The following is a 16,374-nucleotide window of genomic DNA, read 5'->3' as shown; positions in this document are numbered from 1 at the left end:
GGCCTTTGGCCCATCCGCGTAGCAGGATCCTGGTGATGAAAACAATGCTTTGAACGGTCATTTAACTCTTCGGTCCTCTCTACCAGACAGTCTACCAGACAGCCAGTTGTCTGGCTGCTCTGACAAAGTTGGTGGGGCTAGGCAAGAGTCAGCAAATTTACAATTCTCGTGCCGTGCTTTTTCCTTGGTGAGGGACTATTGCATGAGGGGCATCTGCCCGTCTGGCTTTGTGACATTCTACACGTCTAATTCAGAACGGGGCCATTGTTCTCTAGTACAAACCACCAAGGAAAAAAACGGTGGCGGCATCATCTTGCAACTATTCTTCACCTTGCGAAGATTTGAATAGCTTTCCTTCATCAACCCAATTACCTCGTGTTTATATCTCTTAAGCAACCATGTCCAACGAATCCGAATCTGAGGCGGTAGCCCTGGCCTTCCGGGAGGCCGTTGAGGATCTTCAAGGCTTCGCCAGAAATGAAATTAATACGTTGACAATGATTGCACGAGAGAATACTGAACATGCACACGCTATTTCTGGAGCACTTCAAGAACATATCAAGCGAGTAGGTTCAATCTCTATGCTAGCTTTGTGATAGTTGACACTGATTGTCACTGTCTTGTTGCACTATTGCTAATCGAGATGGTGTGCCCTTGAATACTATGCTAACGAATTTTTAGGTCATCCCTCCTAAGAAGTTGCCGGCCTTGTACCTCCTTGACTCGATCGTGAAGAATGTAGGCACACCATACACGCTCTACTTCGGCAGAAAGCTCTACCAGACCTTCATGGATGCGTATGCCTCAGTCGATATGGCTACACGACGCAAGATGGACGAGATGCTTCGGACTTGGAAGGAACCTGTTCCAGGCTCTCTCGACACCAGACCCGTGTTTCCCCCCGACGTTACACGTCCCATTGAGAATGCCCTCATCAAGGCAAGAACAACAGCGTTGCAGACGCAGCGAGAGCATGCGCGAGGTCAGCAACAGTTGTTTGGCCGTGGAAGACCGATGAATCAGGGAATGCCTTATCGCGAAACCCCTACTCCACCAGGTGTTCATCTGCCTCCTCAAGTCAACGGTTACCCAACTCCTACACCACTTCCTACTACCAATGGTTCATCGTACCCCCATCCGGCCCAGTCATCGGCCGGCTACCCGCCACACATCGTAAGTATCACATTCTTCATATAATATGGATGGGTTTATGCTAATACACTATTCAGAGTCAGCCTCCCCCATCCAGATCAACACCACAACCCATGCCAACAACAATGGCCTTTCAACCACCACAATTAGGAGGCTATGGTGTACCACAGGCTGTAATCAGCATAGATGCTTTAAATGATGACATCCAGAGGCTGATCTCGGCCTCCAAGGCGCAGATTGCGCAAGCTCCGCATGATCCTAGTATACAGAGAAGGCTGAAGGCGTTGGTGGATTTGCAAACAATACTTCAGACCCAGAACCTGCCACAGGATCAGTTAGTGCTTGTTAAGAATCAAATTGCTGATCTTGCCGTGACTATAAGAGCACCCCCTGCCCAGACGTCTACCCCTACCCCTGTACCACAACCCGTAGCAGTAGCCCCTCCGCCGGCAGCGGCGCCAAAGATTTCTATAGATTCTTTGTTTGGTCCAGGTGCCCTAGCTACTCTGTTGGCTCGAAAGTCTACCACGCCACAAGCGTCTACACCTTACCCCCCTCCCCCGGCCGTTCCCGTCCCAACTCCGCCTCCTCAACGAGTTGAGCCTCAGAAGCCCGTTGTCACTCACCCGCCGCCGCCTCCGCCGATTCCCACTGATCCGATGGCACTCATGAACATGTTGAGACAAGCTGGTATGCTTCCGGCTGCGCCGCCGGCTAGTAATTCAACTTCAGTTTCTCACCCTACGCCGCCGATCCCCTTTCCCGTGCCGATCAACATTCCGGGGATGCCTCCGGTCGGTCGGCCGGTTGGTCCCGTGACACTCGAGTCTCTTACGAGTGATATCGTCCTGAGACCTTCGTCTCTCAAACAGTACGTTTCAACACACATTTATGATTTATATGCACTAACAGGTCCGTAGGTTCCGTCCCCATCTGCTACCTTTCCTTTTCGGATCTCTGGGACCTCAATGCTCCCAGTGTGGCCGACGATTCCCGAAAGATGAGGAGGGTAAAAAGAAGAAGACTGCCCACATGGATTGGCATTTCCGAGTGAATCAGCGCATTGCAGAGGTTGAGAAGCGGGGTCAACATCGAAGTTGGCTAGTCGATGAGATGGTAAGCTCCCTCGTGTGAATCATAATACCCCTTGAGTTGATATACTGACATGTCTAGGACTGGATCAAAACTCGGGAGACGATTGATAAGGACCACGTAGCCCCGTCTACGGACTCTAACGCAGCAACGGGTGGTTCTGCACCCAAGGTCCCCAAATTACAGTACATACCGGTCCCCGATGACCCTAGCCTGGCAAACAGCGTTTGTAGCATCTGCCAGGAGAAATTTGAGACGCGATGGTTGGATGACGCTCAGGAGTTCGTGTGGCCTGATACTATGAAAGTTGGCGAGAAGATTTACCACGCCAGTTGTTACCAAGAGGCGTTCAGGGGTAGTGGAAACACGCCGTCGTATGCTCGGGGCACGCCTGAGCCGGTCACGGGAAAGCGTAAAGCTGAGGTGAGTTTTAGAAAGACTACGTCTCGGAATCTTCGAAGGGCCTATAACTAATACGACACAAGCAGGATGAATTAACTTCGACAACACGAAGCAAGGTCAAGGTGGAGGGTACTTAGATTGCACCCCCAACTCCGGTTTCCCTCGGCAAGAGGCGTCTTATTTCGAAGGGACGCCCAAGCGCCGCAAAGAAGCGCGCCACTCCGGACCGCTCGCGTGTGCATATGATGAACAAGACGAGCGAGAATGGTTATAGGCCTATGACGCCGAGTCCCCTGAAGAATTCAGTGCAGGCGTGAGGGAGGGGAACTACGGGATTACTAACGGCATCTTACGCTTTGCGGTCCCGTCCTATCTGCGACTCTAGATACCCCGTTCTGTCTTGAGGTTATTGGACTGCGGCTGCGGCTATGGATAGCTGGATATGGTCATACTTGTGCTTGGTGGCTTGGTGGTTTATGAGAGGGGGGAGGCGAACTAGAAGCAGTTTTAGGTAGAACCACTTAATGCAAAGTATCGACCTTACTTGGTTTTGATGAGTTCTCACTGGTGATTCGATAGGCATTCGTCTAGGTCTGTCCTAGTGTTACTTGTGCCGTGGAAAGTTCAAGAGGCTGAGACAAGTCATCGGGAAGCCGTCTTGATGCGGCCATGAGGAAATTGTGCTGTTAATCGGACTTTACTACTAGCTATTACTTAGGTACGGGTTGATTTGGCATTGAATATGATTGGGGTGCACTCAATATTACCTGCGAACTAAATGACTGATGTGCGGTTAGGAGGAGCACGGCTCCATGTTTTCCTAAAGCGGGAATGCAAGTGAGAAAATAACGAGAACTCCTATAACCTCAATTGCGGTACCTGCAGATAGTACAATGTTCACGATGTTACCCTTTAACCCATTGCGAACCAACATCCCGATAATTCTACTCAAATAGGGAGATGACGTGAGAAATCAGTGTCTCCTAGTGCTAGAATAGGTAATTGCATGATGACTATTGGTTTGGAAAACTAACGGCGTAAGATTTGGTGTCTGTTACGGGCCGGGGGTTGAATTCGTATAAAAGGGTAGCGAGACCACGACGAAGCGAAAATAAGACTTGGGTGTAGAGTCCTCGAAAACCAAACCCAAGTATTAATGTATTAACAAACCCGACTTTTTCTTCTCCACCATAGAGAAGGATAAACGAGGAGCCGGCTTGCTAGCTAGCATCGCATTTTGTTGCCCTCTTAACACAATTTCTGAGGTTCACGAAGACTCTTACGGCACAGCAACCATCGGAGTTGGTTAAGCCGGTTTAGAGCCACCAGCGGTCAAATCTTGACATGGAGCTGCCGAAACTACAATATACAGGCGATAGTGACTTCTAAGTCATGAGAAGCCTAGGCACATCATTCTTGATTCCCTTTTCAATACGACCAACACGTCAACACAGGGTCTAAGAGGTGTTTTGGCGAAAGTAACTTCCACGAACCGAATCCGCCGAGCTGCTGGAACGTGCTTATGATGGAAACGTACCTGTTGGTGCGATGCCCATGAGTGGCGGAGTTAGGGATTCTTATTGTGTCTGCCTAGTACTTAATCCCGGACCATTCCGGTAAATGAATAATCCCTGAGATTTGACGTTATAGCTGCTGTGAGTGGGAATACCTAGCCAGATTTCGGTTTCATTTAGCTCGCTGTGAGAATCTTTATGCTGACAAAGTTCTTGAAGATTCTTTTCCATGATGTATATGGCCCTGACGTACTTGGGGTGGAGGCCGCATCACTGGGACTGGTCAAAGGGGTAAATATGACCCGTAATTCTATAACAAGCGGTCGTCCAAGCGGTCGAGACCCCGGAGTTATGGAACCCAAGCCCGCATACGCTCGCATACTCAAACTGTAACCTCTCGGGCTGCGAATTTAACTCGTTCTCTGATTGAGACACAGCAACGCAGTCGAGAATCGCGCGACGAAGGACAATGCCAAACAGGGAGAGCAATCACAAGAAAGGTGAGGATTTCGCAGTTTTTTACCCCTGTCCCACGATTCCGATGACCCTTGTTACTCTAACTTGAGTCCGAGGTAGCAGCATGCCACAACTGCATCAAGAGACGAATCATCTGTGATAAGACTGGAGATTCTTGCCACAAATGTGCCAAGAAGAATCTGGCTTGTCCCGGTTACGGAATAAGGTACCGGTTCGCTAAAGAGACGACTAGCTCGAGCGTACCGTCGCCGACACCTTCGGAGGGGCAGCAAGGCGGGTTGAAACACCAGAGGAACATCCGTCAGTGGATTGAATATTCGGGAGAATCAGTGGCGGCTGGATCACGGCCGTCAAAAACACCACCAGCAGCTGGATACGGGGGAAGTTCGTTGATAACCGCTTCCTCATACCTCTCGCAAGCCACAATACCGAGGGCATTATCAGAGTTGGACCCCAGGACTCGTTGCTACTTCCTGCACTGTAAACTCCCCTAAATTGCGGTCTCTGCTACGAAATGCTGATTGTTGGTTTCAGTTGCTGTACATGTTTCCCATTTCATGGTGATCTTCGACGACGAAGCAAATGGATACCGGCACCACGTATTGCCCATGGCGCACAGTGATCCCCTCGTCCAAAAAGCCGTGTGCATCGTATCCGCCTTCCACCTGTCGGCCAAGCACCCGCGGCTTCGTCCTCCCGCCGAGGTCGTGAGGGCCGATCTGATCCGACGGCTCTCCCGATCGGCGGCGGTGAAACCCGATCTTAGCGAGACCGCGTGGGCGACCCTCCTTTTGCTCACCATGGCCGATCTCATAACGGGCCACGAGGACGTTACCTCGCTAATGGTGATCCTGAACACGTTTGTCGACGCCCGCGGACCTCCCAAGGAATCCGCAAGCGGGTTGGAGAAGTTTTTGTATTTCCAATCTTCCGTGTAAGTCTTACTTAGGTACTCTCTACTAAGTTCCCTACCTACCTTCCAACCTGGTCCCCTGCATAATCCACCACAAGCAGTGACGAAACCTAAACCGATAATTTCACTCAAGCAGACGCAGGCTAAGCTCACATAAAAATTACAGGCTAGGATTCTTCCGGCGTCCGTTCTCGCCTCCGGGCCCGCGCCCGCTGCCGCCGCAGCGGCTGCTCAGCCACCCGGTGGCCACGTTCGAGGCGTACACGCAGGGGCTGCACAACTGCCAGAAGCACGAGGCGCCGCCGCTGTACAAGGGCGAGGCGTACGCGTCGCGCTTCCCGCTGTACGAGGAGGCGTTCCGGCTCGCGGGCGAGATCTACACGGCGCGCATGGAGGCTGTCGACCCGCGGCCCGCCTTGTGCGGCGGCCACGACGACCGCCACTTCCGCTGCATGAAGGAGCACGTCCGCCGCATCCGCGCCCTGTGCGAGCAGATCGACCCCGCGGAGCAGGGGACGCATGTCATCTCTTGGCCGATTTTCGTCGCGGCTATGGAGAGCTGCAGCGAGAGCGATCGCGAGTTCTTCGCTGCGGCGCTGAGGAGGATCTGGGAGCGGTGCGGGTACGCGAATATCTCGCGCGGCTTGGAGACGTTGCCGGAGCTGTGGGATAAGAGTCGGAATAGGAGTTGGACGTCGGTTATGGGCGATTATAAGGGTTTGGTCGTGTGTTGAGGGGGGTTTGGATTTCGGGATATACTAGGGATATGGGATGGAAGGGTGGCGTTGACGACTTCGCCATTTTGGATCTGATGGACTCTAAGGAACTTCGCTTTTTTTTTTCTGTATGTAGAGGCCGTATACATGATAGCGTCCGTTTGATCTCATTGACTAGCGCGAATATATGGTTTTTTTATAGGAGATACATGCAAGTCAGCGAAGCTATCAACTGTTGTTATTTGTAAGTGGTGTAATTATCGAATACCCCTGAACTCCCTAAACAGTCAGCGCAAATTCAAAAATATGGAGTATTAGGTAGGGTTGAAGGATCTCCTTCCTGGAGTTAAGGTTTAGTATAGCACGATCAATAGCCAATCAGAATTCAGATCCCCCCGGACGTGGAAGGTTACACAAGGTTATAGTCTAGGACTCTATTCTGCTGTAGTATAGAGTCGGAGTTGTTAACATCCTAGACACTCAATCCCGTACATTGTGAACTACCTAGTACAAGGAGACCCACTGTCAGCCGTATGACTAAAATTGCGGCGCAGGAAACATGAATGTCCATCTAAACCTCTTCACATAGATCCCCAAGGATTTTAGAGACAGAAGCGCCGAGTTGCTCTTTAGGAAATGAAGATCTCCAAATCCAGGCGACACGAGCATCGGGTCGGATTAGAGCTGCATCAACTCCATCCCATTGCGAGCCGAAGGTGCTAATGTTGTCACTCGGCCCAAAGTACTTAATGTGTGAAGCCCAAGGGCTGGTACATTCGCGAAGAACTCCCTCAAGGCTAGCATCTCTCACGATTAGGAGGAATTTATCAACAGCCATGGAAGAATGGAGAACCTCGAATCCGCCCTGGATTTCTAGATGAGTTACCCTCGCTCCGAGTAGAGGATCCTGACCTTCTTCTTTAACGGGGAACCGGTCGCCAAACCCGGTGACGCGCCTCACCCACATCTTGTTCAAGTCGGGATGGGCGAGAAGCTCGTAAAAGACGTCAGACAGAGAGGCGTAAGGCTCGGCACCCGCGATGAACAGTGCAGTCTGCGCAAGCGTACTCTTGATGATAAGCTCTAACGCGCACCTCCGCTCTGTGCTGTAGCTGTCCAGGAGCTCCTCCGCCTTCGTGCCGGTAATCCTTCCGTTGGCAACAGCTGCAAGTTTCCAGGCCAAATTTGCAGCGTCTTGCAACCCGGTCGTAACACCCTGACCACCCGCAGGGAAGAATTGATGGGCGGCATCCCCAGCGACGAAAATACGACCACTGCGAAAGTTTGTTGCTAGGCGAGTGGTGTTCGAGAATCGAGACGTCCAGAGCGGGGAGTGCATCCCAAAGTCTTTGCCCACCGCCTGGATTGCAAATTTCTTGGCATCGTCCAGTGTCGGTACCGCACTGAGCGGTTGTCCCATTGTACCTGTGTGTATTCCGGTGGCTCGGTAATAGTCCTTGTATCCAATATGCTGCATGATGAATGCTCCAGATTCATTGTGAACTGATATTGGATGCGGAGGAGGATCTGTGACGAGAGCGTCTACTAGCCAACCAGTGAGGAAGCCATCGGTACCAAGGTACTCAAAATTCGCCAATTGCCGAACTGCACTCTTCGTACCGTCGCACCCAACAAGCCAAGGGGCTGTAAGCTCGGATTTCTTCCCGTCTTTGGCTTTGATCTCAAGTGTAACGCTGCTGGCATCTTGAGCAAGGCCGACTGCACGATGGCCAAAAAGGAACTCGATCCCTCTTTCCTTGGCGATATCTATCAGGAGCTGTTCTGTCACGGCCTGTGGAATCATCAGCGAGTGAGGATTCTTGACACCCAGGGTTTCTCGTGACATCTGCAGTCGGGTTGGGGCAGAGCCGAAGTGGACAGAATGAATGGGCTTCCCAGCGTCGATGAATCGCTGCTCTATGCCACGTGTCGCGAACGTTTCGAGACTGCCGGCGGCCATTGCGGCTGCTCGAGAACGGATATCACGCGTCACGTTCTTCTCGACAATCGTGACTTCGAGCCCTGCGGAGCGAAGCTCCAGGGCGAGCCAAAGGCCTGTTGGGCCGGATCCAACAATTAGAACATCAGGCATCGTGGCGAATATAGAGCTAATACTGTGAAATCAATCGAGACAAAGACACTGGAATAGAACTGGATATCTACTCGATACGAACCTGACTACGTCCTGCTGTCCTTTATAGCTTTATATCTCATTTTTGCAAACTCTAGAAGACGTCGAGCGCAGGCTCTTTCACAAGATCGGTCGCCCATGAGCATGATGAGAGCGCCGAGAAGCCCGTGACCTTCCATGATAGAAACAGAGGTAATGTCAGTGTTGTATATTCCAGATTTATGGACTGATGGGTTTGTTCACGCTGCTTTGGTGTTGTATTAATACTTACCTAATGGACATCTATATGCAGTAATTGATATACGCAGGTGGGGATATCCGGTGCTCTCGGCTCTCTCGGACTCGGACTCGGGCTTTTCGGTTCTCTCGAGCTCCTCGGGGCTATTTTTCAGCGCCACATGAGTGAAGATCCGGTCGACTTTTTGAGTGACGCAACCGTCCGTCTTCGTTAAGCTTCCGATTCTATCCCTTGACTATCGGATACCTAAGAACATGAACACCGAAAGCCCCCCTTATCCCACATCATCCAGCCACAAGCCGCCTTCAAGGTCTTGTAAAGAGGTATACAGCGCTATTAGTTCTATACGCTTTCTAATTTCTCTAGAAATAATCTGAACGGCTACTTTCGCCCAAAGTAGATAATAGTTGCTAATTTTCACCATTAATAAAGTGTTACCGGCGGAAGCTCAAGTGCGATAGAGCTCAGACTTGTTCAAACTGTCTTCGTGGATGTTTGACTTGTGTGTATACTAACGAGCCTATCCGCCGAGACCGGAAATCCAAACGTCGTGCTCAGGAGTCAGCCAAGGACACGACACCTGTCCTGCAACCGCGTCCGGGTCGCTTTCTAGCGGGCAAACACGGGAAGAGCCGCCTATTAGGAGACACGTGTTGGGCGCGACCCTTCATCGAGGTGTGTATTCTCCCCAAAGTCGACTTCACGCTATTCAGGAGGATAATTGATGATAAATTTCCGAAACAGCCTGTAGGTCTCAACGACGGCCAAAATGACCCTACGTATCACCTCCCCCCCTCGGGGACGGGAAACCTGTTCTATGAAAACTTTCTGTTCCGGAAAACAGCACCCCGGGTTCCGATAGAGATTGCAAATCCTTCTTTCTGCCAGATACGTCAACTATGGGACATATATGTTCATAATGTCGATCCTCTTGTTAAGATTCTCCACAAGCCTAGTGTTGAACGAGTCCTATGCGATTTATCATTGAGCGAGGATGGGCCCGATCCTGAAATTTGGGCCCTTCTACTAGCTATATGTTACGCTGCAGTGTCATCTCTTCCATCATCCCAAATAAGGGTTGAATTTGCCCTTGACGCCGATAATTATGTTGCCTCCTTTAGAGCGGCCCTCGAGAAAGCTTTGACCGATGCGCAATTACTCCAAACGCATGACTTACGAGTCATTCAGGCTTTTGCAATCTACCTGGTAAGAAATCTGCAACGGATATAACCCATGGACGAACTTTGGATACTTACAAGGCTTTATCTATGTAGACATGCCTTCCTAGAAAGGAGGCCCGAAGCATAGCTCTCCTCATTTCTCTAGCAGTTCGAATTTCAAGAACCATGGGGCTACACCGCGACGGTTCTATCTTCAAATTGCCTACATTCGAAACGGAGATGCGACGTCGGCTCTGGTGGTATTTATGCCTATTAGATTGGCGTGCTGCAGAAGACGCGGGTTTAGAAATTACCATTATGCTTTCGACTTTCGACACAAAGATGCCGCTTAACATTAATGACGATGACATGGATATCACATCTTCTGATATCCATGGCCGCCATGACTACACTGAAATGGCATTCTCGCTAATTAGATATGAAGCGTGGTCCGTCCTCGCTTCATGGAGCAGCATGAATATGCACCAGGAACCGGCTGGAATCGAAGAGAAGAAAAGGGCGATAGAAAATCTATCAACATATCTGGAAAATACGTATATAAACCCTTATTGCCAGATTTCTACACCCTTTACCCGTATTCTATTGATGGTTACACCACTTCTCATGGACAAGCTGCGGCTCATTATCATGTATCCAGCTTATTGTGACGGTACCAATGGAGAGGTGTCATTGACGCTTGAGGATAAGAACAAGCTCTTCAGGTCCGCAATTGACCTCCTTGAGTTTGAGCAAACCCTTGGGGCTGATTATGAACTGAGGGGCTGGCGTTGGTTCTTTGCTAACGCCCATATTCAATGGCACGCGATGACGTTTGTCCTCTCCGAATTATGCGTTCGTGTTGAAGGAGAAGTTGAACATATGGCTTGGGACGTCATTGAACGGGTGTTCCCGTCCACCCCGGACAGGAGAGATGACAACGTCTGGGAGCCCTTGCAAGGCTTAAAGCAGAAGGCATTGAGTACCCGATACTCGATTACATCGCAGCTTTCTGCGCTTTTCCCATCCGATACCGACGACTTTGTATTGGACAGGTCTTCGCTTGATTGGAGCTGGTAAAACTTGACACAGGAAGAAAACAAAGTATCCAGGCAAATCACTAATTTCATGGATGCTCATAGATCGACATACTGACAGGATTTGATGTCCATGCGTTGGGTATCCAGGTACGTAGACATTGAAGCAATTCCAGCCTAAAAAAAAAAAAAACCAGTAATGATAACATGTACCCAGTTTACACATTTTCTCTTGCTTTAGCTTCATTTCCCACCTGTACCTGGATATCAGTACGTACATGAATATTACCCGGCGATGGAGCGGGTGGTTTTGCCGTTGGATTAGCGTGGTTTGTGTCGTGTAGATGCGATGAATATAAGTGCTTAGGTTGGTCCTTGGTATCTCTTGCTGGCTCATGACATTGAAGTTGCGTGTAGTCGGAGGTACTATCACGTTCGCTCATCCTCGGGGTCGAGTTCCCTATGATTTCAATGCTACTCAAGGGGATGCCATCGTCATGCGTGGTGCCCATCTTGGAAGCGTCAACGGTTGTCCATATGTGGTTCAAACTAACAACACGCTTAAAGCCCCGGGAGCTTTGTTGTCCGGATGAACCTTGACCTCTGTTCCCATCATACATGTAGCTATTATTTCGAGCCTGGTTTCGAAGTTTTCTGACTATTTGGGGAACTATCACTGGCACACACGCGCATACCACGGCTGTTGTCTCTTCAGCGGCAGTGAGGATTAGAAATACGGCGACACCATCTATCAACTTGTGTAAGTATGTACATTAGAGTTTGTATAGGGTCATATAGTCTAGGCATGAAGATGATAGCATGGTATAACTTACAACTAGGGTCAGTTTTGTCATCAGTATCGATGAGAAGCGCCAGCACCCGGGCTAGTTCTAGCAGAGCAGCAACTAAGCCAATTCCGAAAACTGCCATCAGTCCACGCTTTTTGGCCTTGTCAAGTCTTAGCTTAGAGATGGCCCAGATGGGCAACGCCAACAGGCCGGCATCTGAGATAAGGCTGAATATCACTGGTAACGAAACATGGAGTACGCTCGTCGCATCGCATTGTCCTTCTTTCCCTCCTGGAACGGGCTTGTGAAACTTGGCGTAGTACTGGAGGAAGTACCATTCCACGGGTTTGCACTGAAACAGGTAGAAGGCGGTGCCGCCGAAGAACCAGAGGATTATGTAGACAAAGTTAACCCACCAGAAGATGCGTAGACTCTGGTTAGACACTAGAAATAGTCGGCGGTAGAAGAAGAGCAATGTCATCTTGATACAGAGAAAGAAGCTGCACATCAAGACCATCGTAATCCAGACATGCTTCCCCCATGTGATATGATTAGCTCACTGTACTCGTAATTGGGTAAGTAGCTTCTCCTGACATACCCTAAATGTCTTGGATAGGTTCGATGGATCATCTGGATCTCGGGCATTGATGGTGAACGTGTGAAGGCCAAGTCCGTAGTGAGTTGCTACCATTAGATTTGCTATGATGGCATTGACGAAGATCTAATTATTGGTATTAGTTATAGAGGACCTTTGTAAATGAGTATCTAGTCATTAAGGAGACTGAAACTCACTCCACCTAGAATGATCGAGATATCCTCGGCCATAACCCGTGAACGGGTTATCACAGATCTCCATGTCCCCCATAGTCTACCAGCGATGGCCACGTCATTAATGATGAGGAAGGTGATCAAGCAGCCCCATAGTGCTGGCTGCCTGGTGTCGTTGAAATGCGCCTCTTCGTATGGGCTGAGCGCTGGTTGGGACATCATACAATGAGCTGCTTTTGTTGTCTCTTAATTCTTCGTGTTCCATACCGTGGATAGGTGATGAAGTCTCTGAGAAGGTAGGGACCGAGCATGCGAGCTGTAGCCTTTCTCGCTCCACGATATGGATAAATAAGGCTCTCAACGTCTACGGAGCTTTCAGAGACAGACAACATCCTATATTGTAATCTTTTAACACATCCATCATTCTTTAAGGTAGCAAAGCACATGGCTGATTAAAGTAGGTTCCACACATCGAATCAGATTCGATGCAGAGTGGCATAATAATCTAATTGTAGAGTCGTTTTAGGCTCATCGTCACCTGGGTACCTACCTTCTCTATACCGCTTTAGGTGCGCCATAGATGATAAACACGTTGTACTTCTCGGTGTCCGGCCAAATAACACCTATGTAAGCACGATCTAAAGATTCCGGGCGATCTTCTCGATATAGAAAGATCCACAACGCAACACAGGGCGCCACTATTCGTCTAAGCCTCTCAGTAAGGGTGAACAGATGTGCGGTAGAACGCCATAGACAAACAAACCGGTAATCTCAGACATCGATATCTACGCCTCTCTCATAACTAGACACTTCTCAGGAGATAGACGTCTTCAATACCCAGAATCTTATTTCATCCCTTATCGACACTTTGCTGAATGAGTAGAATGCCATACTTGTAAGTGTTGATAAACTTAGTCGAAAACGTCGCTTTGTCGAGGGGAGTCGATCACCCACCTATTAATAATTGTCTAACTACAAATATGGTACGGCCGTGATCGTCAATGGTGGTTACACGAGTTAACATGAGTCGAAGCTAGGGAAGTTGATTTTGAGAATGATTGGTCCATTGTCCCATCTCGTCCTTGAGAGACAAGAAATAGCGAGGGTACTGGATCGGCAAGTGCCGCAAGGGCCATCATGCACAAACTTCGAGCCTTTATGTTATGCTATTGATACAACACTGGCGAATTGAGTAATGAGAGACATGCGTCACCTTAGCTCTCGTCGGCGATACCTTTTAATTTAAACACTCGGAAAGAGTTGTTTTCGACGTTACTATCTCCCATCGACCATATGAACAAAGAATTTATACTCTTCTCGGTACCGAGCAGAAGGCAGCCTGCTTGAGCCACGTTAATTAAGAGATGTATGGACGTATAGAGGCGTTTGGCGGCTGGGAGGCGTCGATTCTGTCCAATCAGGAAAGAGCCGAGCCCACGGAGATGATCGCCGAAGGAGACGTGATTGGGTCGGGACTCGGCTTATGAGTCAAGGTAAGAGCAACCCCAACTCCCTACCCGGTCAGTATGCTCTTTCCAACAATCCATTAGGTCAACCGCATATAATATATCATTCCCCAATCAGTATCACGGGAATTGATTGGCTACCGAATACCGGGATGCGATCGTGGCCATCTAGAGTTTAGCCTTAGGAAAATGATCGACGGATATTACGGGCGAGGGTAGGCGCGTTTGTACGACCAACATGAGTAATTAGCACTTAGCACAAAGAATCCAATCCGCTTGTTTTTCTTTTTTTTTTTCTGCGACGTCGGCGAATATTCAAACATCAAGCATTTGCTTTCCTTTCATTTCGTCTTTTCCCATGTGGCCTTTTTAAAAACACAGCCATCCTCTTTGCGTTCTCTCTCGTACGTGCGTACCTACTTCAATTCAGGGTACGGGTTGTCTCAGAAGGCTGCATATTTGCGCCGTGTTCTTGCACTGCATTTTATCCCCATTGGAAGACCATGTCTAACGAGAAGATGGCCTCCACTCTGGAGGCGGACGAGGCTGCTGTTCCGCGAAGCGACGGCTCCGAGTCTCAAGTTGCCGGCCCTGTCGAGTGTTACACGCACGAACAGGAGGCCCGCGTGGTCCGCAAGCTGGATTGGAATCTGATGACGCTCTTCTTCGTTTTATGTGAGTGATGCGGTTGAAATACCGGACCCGCCAAGCAACGTGCTGACAAGAATCCTTGCGTCGCCAAGACATGCTGGCGTTCCTGGACCGGGGAAACATAGGAAACGCTAAGATTGCGGGCATGGCCAAGGACCTCCAGCTTGACGGCAACCGGTATCAGTGGCTACTCAATATCTTCTACATCACTTACGTCCTTTTCGAATTCGGCGTGCTACTATGGAAGATTTTCCCTCCTCATATCGTCGGCGCATGCGTCGTATTCTTATGGTGAGCCAAATTAGATATAATGTTTACTTTCAGCATCCTCGACTAACATTATAAAGGGGTTTCATCGCCACGGTGCAAGCTGGTGTCCACGGTTGGAACGGTGAGATGGCTTTGAGGTTCTTTCTTGGCGCCTTTGAAGCTTGGTATGCGTAGGTTATGAACTACTAAATCAACGGAATTCTAGACGTATGATGCTGACATTGTAAAGACCTGGTATCATCTACCTCCTATCGTTCTTCTATCTTCGACATGAGATTGGTTTCCGATGCGGTATCTTTGCTTCAGCAGCTCCATTGGCTTCGACTTTTGCAGGTGCTCTGGCATATGGTATCACCAGCGGACACTCTCGTCTAGCCAACTGGCGCCTACTTTTCCTAGTAGAGGGGATACCAACCATGCTCATGGCTGTATTTGCCTTCTTTTTCATCCCCGATTCCCCCGAGAAGGCCAGGTTCCTCTCTCCAGAAGACAAAGAGATTGTCAGAGCCAGGGCCATGCGCCAGGTCGGCACTAACGCAAACGCTAGAATTGGAGGGTTCAAACTTAAAGAACTCGTCCCCGTCTTCATCGATGTGAAGGCATGGCTATGCGGGCTGATGTATTTCTGTGGCAACGTCACATACTCCAGCTTACCCGTTTTTCTCCCAACCATTCTCGAGGATATGGGCTACACTGCTATTGATGCCCAAGGATTGTCCGCACCCCCATCTTTTGCGGCTTTCTTGTTTGCCTTGATCACAACCTGGATTGCAGATAAGACCCAACAGCGATGTCTTGTCATTGCTGTCACCTCGATTGTGGGTGGAGTTGGCTACATCGTCCTTGCCACTGTTGAGACGGTTGGTGTTCGCTACTTTGCCACCTTCTTGGCTTCAGCTGGTGTATTTTCTACCATCCCCAATATTCTCGGGTTGACCCTAAGTAAGTGTTCTCCTTATTGGCCTTAGAATCCTAATCATAGCATATTAAGATATTAACAATGTTACCTAGACAACCAAGGTAGCGATACCCGACGAGGAGGTTCTATTGTTCTCATCAACCTAATCGGCCAGTGTGGTGCGTTTTTAGGAAACAATATTTTCCCCACGAGGCAGGCCCCCAGATATGTTGAGGGTATGGCGATCTGCGCCGCCCTCATGTTCTTCTCTGCTCTTCTCGCGTTTTCCCAACGCCTACTCCTGATGTGGGAGAACTCTAGGCTTGACCGCAAGTACGGCCATGTCTCTAACAGAATGAACGACAAGTCAAAGGATGCGGCCCAAGAAAACTACGGTCCGACTTTCAGATATGTCCTTTGAGGTACTGCAACACAACCCCCTTTTACATGCTAAAAACAGGATTTATACCCCTTTCCCCCTTCCCATTGTTCATGAATCGGATAATGTTTAAACAGGCAAAAGGCTAGTGAGCATTATGAATTTAGAATAAAATGGAGCTAGTAATAAAATGAATGACAAAAGAAGTCATAATGAACCTAATTGTCCTCGGACAAACTTCCTTAGAATTATGAGACTGAATAGTATTTGACCCCTTTCACGGGGCCCTTTTATCCCACAAAAACTGACCTTAATGCAAATGTTA

The 16,374-nt window shown here is 49.2% G+C and overlaps 6 protein-coding genes across 6 annotated transcripts; 4 read left to right on the top strand and 2 right to left on the bottom strand.

Moving 5' to 3' along the window:
* The first annotated feature begins 171 nt into the window (after nucleotides 1-171).
* F4807DRAFT_65863 (uncharacterized protein) lies at nucleotides 172-2,885 on the top strand. The gene is made up of 5 exons (XM_048003315.1): nucleotides 172-566; nucleotides 682-1,173; nucleotides 1,230-2,023; nucleotides 2,073-2,268; nucleotides 2,326-2,885. The coding sequence occupies exons 1-5, from the start codon at nucleotides 399-401 to the stop codon at nucleotides 2,716-2,718; spliced, it is 2,043 nt and encodes a 680-aa protein (XP_047854950.1). The 5' UTR covers nucleotides 172-398; the 3' UTR covers nucleotides 2,719-2,885.
* Nucleotides 2,886-4,629: 1,744 nt separating this feature from the next.
* On the top strand, nucleotides 4,630-6,284 carry F4807DRAFT_459805 (uncharacterized protein; the record flags this gene model as incomplete). Its single annotated transcript, XM_048001420.1, has 4 exons — nucleotides 4,630-4,660; nucleotides 4,737-5,117; nucleotides 5,172-5,571; nucleotides 5,717-6,284. 4 exons carry the CDS (start codon nucleotides 4,630-4,632, stop codon nucleotides 6,282-6,284), a joined length of 1,380 nt encoding a protein of 459 aa, XP_047854949.1.
* A 154-nt stretch (nucleotides 6,285-6,438) lies between these two features.
* F4807DRAFT_423389 (uncharacterized protein) lies at nucleotides 6,439-8,653 on the bottom strand. The gene has a single exon (XM_047997768.1). It carries the CDS (start codon nucleotides 8,356-8,358, stop codon nucleotides 6,838-6,840), a length of 1,521 nt encoding a protein of 506 aa, XP_047854948.1. The 5' UTR covers nucleotides 8,359-8,653; the 3' UTR covers nucleotides 6,439-6,837.
* Nucleotides 8,654-11,263, top strand: F4807DRAFT_423384 (fungal-specific transcription factor domain-containing protein). Its single transcript, XM_047997767.1, has 5 exons — nucleotides 8,654-8,958; nucleotides 9,068-9,310; nucleotides 9,380-9,841; nucleotides 9,910-10,979; nucleotides 11,047-11,263. The coding sequence occupies exons 1-4, from the start codon at nucleotides 8,890-8,892 to the stop codon at nucleotides 10,870-10,872; spliced, it is 1,737 nt and encodes a 578-aa protein (XP_047854947.1). The 5' UTR covers nucleotides 8,654-8,889; the 3' UTR covers nucleotides 10,873-10,979; nucleotides 11,047-11,263.
* Nucleotides 11,048-12,604, bottom strand: F4807DRAFT_459802 (uncharacterized protein; the record flags this gene model as incomplete). The annotated part of the gene is made up of 4 exons (XM_048001419.1): nucleotides 11,048-11,577; nucleotides 11,663-12,149; nucleotides 12,216-12,338; nucleotides 12,410-12,604. 4 exons carry the CDS (start codon nucleotides 12,602-12,604, stop codon nucleotides 11,048-11,050), a joined length of 1,335 nt encoding a protein of 444 aa, XP_047854946.1.
* A 1,298-nt stretch (nucleotides 12,605-13,902) lies between these two features.
* F4807DRAFT_65673 (MFS general substrate transporter) lies at nucleotides 13,903-16,313 on the top strand. Its single transcript, XM_048003314.1, has 5 exons — nucleotides 13,903-14,526; nucleotides 14,595-14,793; nucleotides 14,850-14,942; nucleotides 15,002-15,714; nucleotides 15,784-16,313. Exons 1-5 carry the CDS (start codon nucleotides 14,355-14,357, stop codon nucleotides 16,089-16,091), a joined length of 1,485 nt encoding a protein of 494 aa, XP_047854945.1. The 5' UTR covers nucleotides 13,903-14,354; the 3' UTR covers nucleotides 16,092-16,313.
* The last annotated feature ends 61 nt before the right edge of the window (nucleotides 16,314-16,374 follow it).

The sequence above is a fragment of the Annulohypoxylon truncatum genome (assembly GCF_022578515.1).
Source record: "Annulohypoxylon truncatum strain CBS 140777 unplaced genomic scaffold F4807scaffold_13, whole genome shotgun sequence".
In the NCBI taxonomy this organism is placed as follows: Eukaryota; Fungi; Ascomycota; class Sordariomycetes; order Xylariales; family Hypoxylaceae; genus Annulohypoxylon; species Annulohypoxylon truncatum.
Note: the sequence above shows the minus strand (reverse complement) of the source record. Positions and strands in the feature narration are given on the sequence as shown.

Coding starts and splice junctions, on each gene's coding strand:
- F4807DRAFT_423389 (XM_047997768.1), bottom strand. CDS start 8,358: ATGCCTGATGTTCTAATTGTTGGATCCGGCCCAACAGGCCTTTGGCTC.
- F4807DRAFT_65863 (XM_048003315.1), top strand. CDS start 399: ATGTCCAACGAATCCGAATCTGAGGCGGTAGCCCTGGCCTTCCGGGAG. Junction 567..681: donor TTCAAGAACATATCAAGCGA/GTAGGTTCAATC, acceptor ACGAATTTTTAG/GTCATCCCTCCTAAGAAGTT. Junction 2,024..2,072: donor AGACCTTCGTCTCTCAAACA/GTACGTTTCAAC, acceptor ACAGGTCCGTAG/GTTCCGTCCCCATCTGCTAC.
- F4807DRAFT_65673 (XM_048003314.1), top strand. CDS start 14,355: ATGTCTAACGAGAAGATGGCCTCCACTCTGGAGGCGGACGAGGCTGCT. Junction 14,527..14,594: donor GACGCTCTTCTTCGTTTTAT/GTGAGTGATGCG, acceptor TGCGTCGCCAAG/ACATGCTGGCGTTCCTGGAC. Junction 14,943..15,001: donor GCCTTTGAAGCTTGGTATGC/GTAGGTTATGAA, acceptor GACATTGTAAAG/ACCTGGTATCATCTACCTCC.
- F4807DRAFT_423384 (XM_047997767.1), top strand. CDS start 8,890: ATGAACACCGAAAGCCCCCCTTATCCCACATCATCCAGCCACAAGCCG. Junction 8,959..9,067: donor CTTCAAGGTCTTGTAAAGAG/GTATACAGCGCT, acceptor CCATTAATAAAG/TGTTACCGGCGGAAGCTCAA. Junction 9,311..9,379: donor GGGCGCGACCCTTCATCGAG/GTGTGTATTCTC, acceptor TTTCCGAAACAG/CCTGTAGGTCTCAACGACGG.